Source organism: Chiloscyllium punctatum, chromosome 37 (assembly GCF_047496795.1).
Source record: "Chiloscyllium punctatum isolate Juve2018m chromosome 37, sChiPun1.3, whole genome shotgun sequence".
Taxonomy (NCBI): domain Eukaryota; kingdom Metazoa; phylum Chordata; class Chondrichthyes; order Orectolobiformes; family Hemiscylliidae; genus Chiloscyllium; species Chiloscyllium punctatum.
The window spans coordinates 6,797,374-6,807,631 of record NC_092775.1 but is presented as its reverse complement, the minus strand read 5'-3'; the positions used below and the strand labels follow the sequence as shown (position 1 = coordinate 6,807,631).

At 40.7% G+C, this 10,258-nt stretch overlaps 1 protein-coding gene across 1 annotated transcript in view; it reads right to left on the bottom strand.

Annotated features, from left to right (window-relative positions):
* Nucleotides 1-242: 242 nt before the first annotated feature.
* Nucleotides 243-10,258, bottom strand: part of psmf1 (proteasome inhibitor subunit 1) — a 73,483-nt gene continuing 63,467 nt past the window's right edge. The window contains exons 6-7 of the mRNA XM_072556176.1: nucleotides 5,793-5,951; nucleotides 243-730 (exon numbers count right to left, since the gene is read on the bottom strand). Of these exons, the coding sequence (XP_072412277.1) occupies nucleotides 679-730; nucleotides 5,793-5,951 (211 nt within the window). The 3' untranslated portion in view covers nucleotides 243-678. The remainder of the gene's footprint in view (nucleotides 731-5,792; nucleotides 5,952-10,258) is intronic.

The following is a 10,258-nucleotide window of genomic DNA, read 5'->3' as shown; positions in this document are numbered from 1 at the left end:
GGTTTTAAAAAAAGAAATTCTCCCAGGAAATTACTTGAAGGGTAAAGATGTGCAGAGTGAATGGGTAGAAGCAGGAGACATGGAACTAAATGAATCAATATTTTGAGAAGTGGCACAAATATGATGGGCCAAATTGTCTTCTGTTCTGTAAGATTCTATTAATTCATGAACAACTCTTCATAAAAATCTATAAACAGAGCAAGAAGATGAGTGTATCAACATGACAAAGTGCAATCAAACTATTTTTTCATTTACACATCAGTTTATTAACAGGATCATTTAACTCAAACACTCTGATGCATTTAATTTAATCTGCCTACCTCAAAGACACAGCATAGTGACAACTCTGTGACAATGTGCAGGAGATTGGTTACAAGTCCACACTGGAAGCATGTGTCAGATGTATGACAACAAAGCACTTGGCTGCTCTTAAGAGTTTCACCGGTTCAGTTGAGCATGTATGCCCCACCAGCAAAGGGAGATTGGCTTAGCTGAAGCTGCTGATCATCAAAAAGGAATGCAGCAGATCAAATGGCTAAATTACACTGTTCATAGAATATTTATTTAACCAAAAGAAGTGAAGGCCACAGGATTCCACAAGTTGTGGTTTACATCCGGGGTTTTCCTTACAACCCAACTTGCTTTGAGAGGAGGGAGGCGAGAGGAAGAAAAAGAAGATCACATGAACAAGTCATCATATCCAGGCGGAGGAAGATGGTCTGGATCAGGGCTGGAAAACAGAAATATTTTGTGAACATTCAGAAATCAAACATTAAGCACAGTCACTTATCCTTCCCACCAAACCACATGGGTCATGTTTGAGAGTGCTATTCTTCCAGGATTGCCAAGTCACGAGGGCAAGAACTATTTGACCTGGTGGAGCAGATGGACATGTGTTAAACATAACACCAAGAGAAATGGCAACTAAGTGAGTTCACTTCTATAGGTAAAGCATTGGGGTGAAGTTGAAAAGATAATAACAGAATTCTTTGAGGAGGTAACTAGGAGGCAATAAATGGGAACCAGTGGATATAAAATATTTGTATTTTCAGAAGGCATTTGACATGGTACAACATTAGGTACTTAAAAGCCCATGGTGTTGAAGGTTGTATATTAGCATGGATAGGGGATTGACTAACAAAAGGATGAGTGAGTTGGGACAAGGAGCATTTTCAGGATTAGAGAGCCACAGGGATCAATGCTGTGGCCAAAATTATTTACAACAGATGTTAACAACTGGATGAGGAAAGTGAATGTACTACAGTCAAGTTTGTGACTGACAGAAAAATACGTTGGAAGGCAATGATTAGGATGATCCAAACCGTCTACAGAGGGATAATAGTCAGGATGAGTGAGTGGGCAAAAAAAAGGCAGATGGAATAAAATGTGAGGAAATTAGAGGTTATGCACTTTGTCACAGAGAATAGAGGAACTGAATGTTGTTTAAATGGAGAAACAGTGCTGGAAGTTGCAGAAGAGGGATTTGGGAGCCCTCATCTAAGAATCATAAAAAGTGAGCATCCAAGTTCAGCCAGTAGTTGGGAAAACAAATGGAATGTTGGCCTTTATTTCAAAGGGAATGGAATATAAAAATCATGAAGGTTTGCTAAAACTTTCCAGAGCATGAGCCAGACCACAGGTGAAACACTATGAACAGTTTTAGCTGCCTTATCTATCGCCCACTGGCATTGGAGGCAGACCAAAAGAGTTTCATTAGGGTCATACCAGGTATCGAGAGATTATCATATGAGCAGAGATTTAGTAGATAGCGCCTGTACCACTGGAAAATAGAAAAATGAGCAGCAATCTTAGCGAGACATTCAAGTATCTTAGAGGACTTGACAAGGTAGTTGTGGAAATAATATTGTTTCCTCTTGTGGGAGAGACTAGGTCAAGACAGCACAATCTCAGAATAAGGGGTTGGACATTTAGGACAGAGATAAGGAGGAATCTTTTCTCTTAAAGTCTAGTGAATCTGTGGAATTTTTTTACCACAGAGTACTGCGAAGGCTAGGTCATCGCGTATATTCAAGACTGAGCAGACAAGATTTTTATTTAGTAACAGAATCAAGATTATGGAGAAAAAGCAGGCAAGTGAAGTTGAGGATTATCAGATCAGCCATGATCTCACTTAGAAGCAGAGCAGATTTGATCAGCTGAATGGCCTGGTTCTGCTCCTATGTTTTACGATGTTAAGTTTGTATTGGGATGAACACCACAACAATGGACTCAGCTTTCAGCTTATCTGTAGTTATTAACTTCCATGCTGAGTTGCACAGCATAAGGTGAACAGCAGCAGGCATCAAAGGAACTTCTGAAAATGTGTTGCTGGAAAAGCGCAGCAGGTCAGGCAGCATCCAAGGAACAGGAGAATCGACGTTTCAGAATGATTCCTGAAGAAGGGCTTATGCCCGAAACGTCGATTCTCCTGCTCCTTGGATGCTGCCTGACCTGCTGCGCTTTTCCAGCAACACATTTTCAGCTCTGATCTCCAGCATCTGCAGTCCTCACTTTCTCATCAAAGGAACTTCTGTCAACATATGGTGAAATAGCTGGGGATTTAGAGGGCTGCAGCAAAAGACCAAGCCCCGTGCAAAACACAACAGAAATTTCCATTCTGATTGTTGCTAAAACTATATATGTGCACAATAAAAACATCCAGAGATTGAAAAATGTGGCTGTTGTGGAAATTAGACAGTGTTAATAGGAACACTGGCACTTGATGTTTGATGTTTTCACCCACAATATTCATTCTCCTGTTCATTTAAGAGGTTTTAGCTCTTAAAGTGATAAATTAATAAAGTGATAAATTCATGATGCACTCAGCTCAATAACATTAATGTAAATTTTTAACTCAACAGATATTGGTAACCAATGGGTCACACATGAAAACATTTAGCGTATTCTGCAGACATTTTTGTCAAAAGAAAACATACCTCTTGCCTGGAGGGGTGCAACTCCAATAGCATTAAGGAACCTCTACAGCATCCAGGGAAAAGTAGCCCTCCTGGTTGGCATCCTATCCACCATCTTCAACATTCACTCTTTTCACTACGGAAGCAGCAGTGTGCAATGTCTGCAAGATGCACTTCAATGACGCATCAAGGCTTTTTGACATTGTCTTCCAAACCTGTGACCTTCTGCCAGCTGGAAGGACAGGGCAGTGCAGCAGATATTTGTGAACACCACCACCTGCAAGTTCCCCCCCAAGCCCCACACCACCCTGACTTAGAAATCTATCACTGTTCCTTCATGTCACGGAGATCAACATTCTCAAACTCCCTCTGTCACAGCACTGACAGTGTATGTACACCACAAGGATTATGTCAGTTCAAGAATGCAGCTCACCAAGAAGGCAATTAGGAATGGGTAATTAACACTGAAGCAGCCAGTGATGCTCACGTTCCATCAATGAAGAAAACAGCTCGAGACTCTCCAAATAATTTCATTATTCTATTAGGTGACTGACAGGTTACCAGTGCAGCACAGCTTGTTTTATGGCAGAGTGAACGTGCTAGAGAGCAGTGAGATGGAACTTTCCTACAACTACGGACAACACCATGTTCAACCTCATCATGGTTCATTAATGCCCTTCAGGAAGGGAAACTGCCAGCCTTAACTGGTCCTGCCTACATGTAACTCCAGACCCATAGCAATGTGGTTAACTTTTAACTGTCCTCTGGGCAACTAAGGATGGACAATAAATGCTGGGCCAGCCAGTGACAACCTCATCTAAATCTGAATGAATAAAAAGATTGAAACATGGATCAGAATGGGCAGGACTAGTGCCACATAATCCTGAATACATGGGTTTCATGAAAGATAGGGAAATAAATGAGAGGGATGGCAGTATTGTTTAAATTGAGTTTTACAGTGCTGGAAAGCAAGGATGTCTCAAGGAATCAAGGTCAGAATCTATTTGATTAGAGTTTAATAAAAATAAAAGCACTGTTAGGTACCAATAAAATATACTGGTCAAAAGGCTACTATCAAGTGGGCAAGATACAAAGGGACGCATTTGCAAAGCAATCACCGCATTGTACAAAAACCACAAAATGGAGTTAATGATAGTAGGTGTTTGGCAGATGCTTTGTTCTCATAGTATGGACTTGAAAAGTAATAGTAATAGGGCAGAGAGAGGGCAATGTTTCTGAAATGAATTCAGGGGAATTAGACGGATAAGTGAGCGAGAAAAGGCGTGGCTTGTTTTGGATCTGGGGAAGGAGCTGAAACAAGTGCCAGAAGGGGAACATTTAAGGAACAGTAATCAGAGCACCGTAAAGTTTGGATTAGATATGGAAAAGGACAAGACACATTCCAGGGTAAATGTAACTAAACAGGGGACTATCAACTTCAATGTGGTGAGAATGGATTCCCACAATGCAAAGTTCAATCAGAGACTGGCAGCCATAACTATAATTGACACAGGGCTGCCTTTACAGAAGAGATAGTTTCAGCACAGTTGTGAAAAATCAAAAGGAAAAGGAGAACCCAACAAAGCCAGAGCTTCCTAGATGATGCAAGAGATAGTAAACAAGATAAAGCAGCAAAAAGGTACAGATGATAAGGATCAGGCTGAACAGAGAAAGTTCTGAAGGAAAGTATGAAGAAAAGAAAAGCAATGAGAAAGTATGGGTAGCCAATAATAAAAGGGAATCCTAGGGCCTCCCAAAGGCAAACAAATAATAATAGTAAAAAGAAAGGTGGAACCAATTAACACAATGACCAAGTGGAGAGCATTGTTGCCTCACAGCGCCAGGGACTCATGTTCAATTCCAGTGTTGGACGACTGTGTGGAATTTGCACATCCTCATGTTTGCGTGGGTTTCCACCGGGTGCTCTGGTTTCCTCCCACAGTCCAAAGACTTGTGGATTAGCTGGATTGAGCATGCAAAATTGCCCATATTGTCCAGGGGTGTGCAGGCTAGGTGGGTTGCAGGGATGCAGAGATACAGGGATGGGGCTGGGTGGGATGCTGTTTGGAGCATTGGTGTGGATTCAATGGGCTGAATGGCCTGCTTCCGCACATGAAAGCAGAGAACACCGCTCTGGCCACCTCCTATACTGCAACTATTCTCATTCTATGGAATGTTATGTACAAATCAAAATCTATTTTGCATTTTTTATGACTCTTGGACCTTATGACCACTTATCTCTCTATATTCCCCACTTTCTCCTATTCTTCTTCATTACTATGTTGCTTCTACCCAGTTTTGTCACTTCAGTCTATCACACTGTCTCTAAGAAATTTCATTTTTTAATGCTCTCTTGGTCCTGTAATCTTGGTTGTGTCTTTTTCACTTCTTCTGCTCTATCTTTTCACCAATCTCTCTTGGTGCTTGTTCTCCCCCATTGTCTCTCCTCCATTTGCATCATTTGTCCCTCTAACTCTCACCCATCTCATCACTCGCCTCCACCACTTCTCACTCTCACTCCTACGTGACTCAACCCTTCTCACTTCCCCCAACCGAAACTCAATTTCACCCTGTCTTCCATTCCCGACCTGAATATTCCTGCTGTGTTCTCCTGCATTATGGAACTACTCAGCGATGCAATTAGAGAGAATACTCTTTCAAAATCCTGCTGTATTTGGAGAAAACACTGAGGTGTATATGATTATATTGCTAGGAGCAATGGAACTTTGGAGAGCAAAACATTTATTCCACAGTGAAGAATGTTGGGTTAGAAATGATTATTCCCACAGTGCACATCCACAAATACAATGAAATAAGCACATTTCACTTACAAAAATTCCTATGAATTTCTATTGTTTAAAAAAAGTTCACACTTACCCAGAACGGCCCGGTCCAACTGGTCCAAATGGATCAAATCTAGCTCCAGGTGGGACTGAACCAGGAGGAAGCTGTCCCGGTATCCCCGATGATGGGTCAAAGCCAGAACGTGGTAACCCTGACCTCAAAGGATCAACAATCATTCCACCTCTTCGTTCACTGGTAAATAAAAGAAATGAAGCTATCAGCTATTTTGTAGTGTTGACACAAGTAGAGTGCTTGTATAATTAAACTCCCTTTGGTATTTCTTGCAAACTGTCCTGATAAGTGCAAGCCGAAAGCTTGAACAAAATACATCTTTTTTCAGCAATATACAATTTCTATATTCTAAATGACTAAATGTCTTTATATAGACAGTGCTGCACTGTCAGAGGTGGTCGTTTGGGTAAGACGTTAAACCGAGCGCTGATCTGCCCTCTCAGGTAGAGGCAACAGGTTCCTTGGCATGATATTGTAGAACAGCAAGGGTATTCTAGTCAATATTTATTTATTGTTGAAAACCAAAAAGCAGATTATTTGTTTTTTTTTAATGTTCATTCATTCATGACATGTGGACATCAGTGACAAGGCCAGCATTTGGCACCCATCCCTAATTGCTCTTGAATTGCGAGGTTTGTTCAGCCATTTCAGAGAATAATTAAAAATCAACCACATTTTCAGGGGTTTGGAGTCATATGTTAGTCAGACCAAGTAAGAATGGCAATTTCCTTCCCTGAAGAATATAAGTGAACGATATGGGCTTTTATAGCAATCGATAACCATTTCATGGTCACCAATACTGAAACGAGCTGTTAAGTGTAGATTTTAATTGTTTTAAATTCCACCAGCTGCCGTTGTGGTTGAATTTGAACACTTGCCCACAGATCATTAGCCTGAAACTATTTTACTAGTTCAGTGCCAATAACCACAATGCCTTTGTCTCCTCATTAATCATCCTGTCATTGGTGCAGCTTGCTATATACATAACTATTACTTTTAAATGTTGTGATTGTAACTATGTTTCGAAAAAGTGCTTCACGCTTCGTAAAGTGGAACATCCTGAGACCATGAAATGTCGGGTTGGAGAGATTTTTGATCGATTAAGAGAGTTGCACGTGAGCGATTGAAATGCAGTTCGCTTGAAGCGTTATCCAGAACAACTCCGGAGTTGGTTGAAAGCAGTGGATGGTCATTGGGCTTTTAAACGCTGGGTTCAGACTCTTGTGGTACAGTGGCAGTGTCCCTACCCCTGAGCCTGGGTTCAAGTCCGCTCAGCTCCAGAGGTGTGTAATCTCTGGACAGGGTGATTAGAAAATGTAAGAGGTGGGCTCTTAATTTGAGGGTGATAAAACATTCAGATGGGTGTAACAGCTGGATAAAGAAAAACAAAAGGAAAAGCAGGGTTTCTGATCAAAGCATCCCTATAACATTATCAATTTGACGCTAGTGAATTATAACTGCACAGAATTCTTTGGGTAAAATTGTAGTATTGAAAAATAGTGCTGGGTTCTTTTGAAGTAATATTGCTGAATAGAGACAAAAAAAAATGAGCTGGATTCTTAGGGCTCTTATAACATTGTGGTAGTTGTCCCTCCCTCTGAACCCGAAGATCTGATCCAAACGTGTATGTCATCACATTTCAGAACAGATTGATTACAAAAAAAAAACAAATACTGTGCAATGCTGTTATCAAACTTCCTCTGAAAGTTTGCATTCAACTTTGGGTCCCGTACAACAGAAAGGATACACAGGCCTAGGTGCAGCACGAAGATATGGGGGATAAAGTAGATCAACGTGCTGGCTCATGAATCTCTTCAAAAAGAAAAATGCTGGGTTCTTGCATAAAAGCATTTCTGAACAGATAAAAGGGCAAAACAAAAACAGAAAAAGAAGAGATGGGCTCTTGTAGTGCAGTGGTAGTGTCCCTTACCTCAGGACAGAAGATCCAAGTTCAAATCCCCGAACCTGAAATTGTGGCACAACACATCTGAACAGATTAAAATAACTATGATCTTTGAAGCTGCCTCATATCTCCTACTTTCCAATTGCTGATAAAGAGAAATGTGAAACGTGGTGTAATCTTATACACACAATTGTTAGCAATGTGAACAGCTGAGGCAGACTGCAGGCAGACTGCAGACAACCTCAGCCAGCTGTTCGAACTGACAACAATGAAGTCGTCAGGCTGATTCAATCCAATTGAAACTACCTGAAAGACCTGACGTTGATTGGAATCAGTGAACGCCTAAGTACACAATAACCTTATTGAACTGAAAAAAGTGATTTGGGTTCTTAGGATTCTTGTAGTGCAGTGTTAGTGTCCCTACCTTTGGGACAGGAGGTCCAAGCTGAAGTCCCACTTACCCCAGACGTGTTATAACATGCCTGAACAGGTTGATTGAAAAAATATTTACTGGCAAAGAGGGACTTTTGAGGTGCAGTGGTAGTGTCCCTAACTGAAAAATATGTTGCTGGAAAAGCACAGCAGGTCAGGCAGCATCCAAGGAGCAGGAGAATTGACATTTCAGAATGATTCCTGAAGAAGGGCTTATGCCCGAAACGTTGATTCTCCTGCTCCTTGGATGCGCCTGACCTGCTGCGCTTTTCTAGCAACACATTTTTCAGCTCTGATCTCCAGCATCTGCAGTCCTCACTTTCTCCTAGTGTCCCTAACTGTAGAGCAGGAGGCCCAGGATCAAGTCCCATCTGCTCCAGAGGGGTTGGATTCTGGACAGGGAAAGGATCCAGAAGGAAAAAGTAGAAACTGGCATGTGCGTGTTAAAAGATGGATTTACAATTAACAATTGTAAATCATTGAAAGTGCCTAATTCAACATAGACATATCAGAACCATAAGTGTTATTGAAGTGGCAGGAAAGTGCACTTGTAATAATCAGATCACCAAAGAGACCTGTCTGTCCCCTCAGCTGGAGGCAGTAGGCTGAATGGCCAACTCATGCTTCAATCTTTTATAATCTTATGAGAAATATACTTTTCTTCCTTTGAGATGGGCTATCACTGTTTACGATTCAAGAACTCATGGTGCTGGTTGGGAACTGGTCTATCCATGCTTTCATTGATTTCTGGGTTTTCTGTTACTATCTCAAGAGAATTAAAACAACAGCATGTTAAAGCCATTACACAACCGGTTACAAGGAGCTTGAAGCTGGGAATTAAATATTCAAGGGTATATGACCTTTTGGAATGTCAAACAGGAGGTAGGGTGATGGGGTAGTTTTGTTAGGACAAAATTGAATAAGTATCTCAGCAAGAAATGATCTTGGATCAGATATACAGGATCTATATAGATGCAGGTAAGAAACAACAAAAGGGAAGAAGATACTGGTGGGAGTAGTGTAAAGGCCCCTAACAATAGCTGTTTTGTACTTCAGCGATGAAATCAGGAGATAATGAGGGCAAATAAAAACGGCAATACATTAATTTTTGGGAGACTTCAATCTTTATGCAGATTGGAAAAAGCAAATTGGCAGAGATAGCCATGAGGAAGAATTCATGGAGTGAATCAATATAGTTTCCAAGAACAACATGATGTACATCCAGCCAGGCATCAGGCTATTTTGGACCTGGTAATGTATAAGGAAGCAGGTTAGTAAATTATCTCAGGCTAAAGGATCCTCTGTGGAACACTGATGATAACACGGTAGATTTCAGTATTCAGTTTGAAAGGGAGAAATTTGGCTTATAAACACACTGTATTAAAACTGAAGTGATTGCATGGGAATGAGGTCAGAATTAGCTGAAGTGGATTGGGAAAGGTGCTTAGCAGAAAAGACAGTTATGAACAATGGCAGACATTTAAGCAAATAGTTCATGCTTCACAATGAAGATATATCCTGGTGAGGAAGAAGGGGATAAACCAACCATGGTTAACTTAGGGGGGTTATGGATAACATTTCATTGAAAGAAAACCATAGAATTTGGCAAAGATTAATGGTCAATCAGAGGATTGGGAAAGCTTTAAAAGTCAACAAAAGATGTCCAGAAATAATAAAATTGGAGAAAGTAAACAATGAGGGACTAAGTTTGAGGTGGTAATAGGCAGGATAAAGGGGAGCCAGATGATGTAACATATTTAAATGACCAAAAAACATTCTATAAAGTACCACATAAAGGACTACTCAAAATAAGAGCTCATTGTGTTGGGGATAGATAGAGGATTGGCTAACTAATAGAAGACAGAAACTTGGGGTTGAAAATAAAGGGCATTTTCAGGAGGGCAACCTGAAACTAGTAGAGTGCCATAGGGATCAGTGCTATATCCACAATTATTTGCAAAATATATTAATGGTTTAGATGATGGACAAAATATACTACTGGCAAGTTTGCAGATGACACAAAAATAGGTGGGAAGGCAAGTAGTGAGGATAATACAAGGAGTCTACAGTGGGATAGAGACAGGTGAAGCGAATTGGTAAAAATCTTGGCAGATGGGATATTGTTTGGGGAAATGTGAGGTTGTGCATTTTG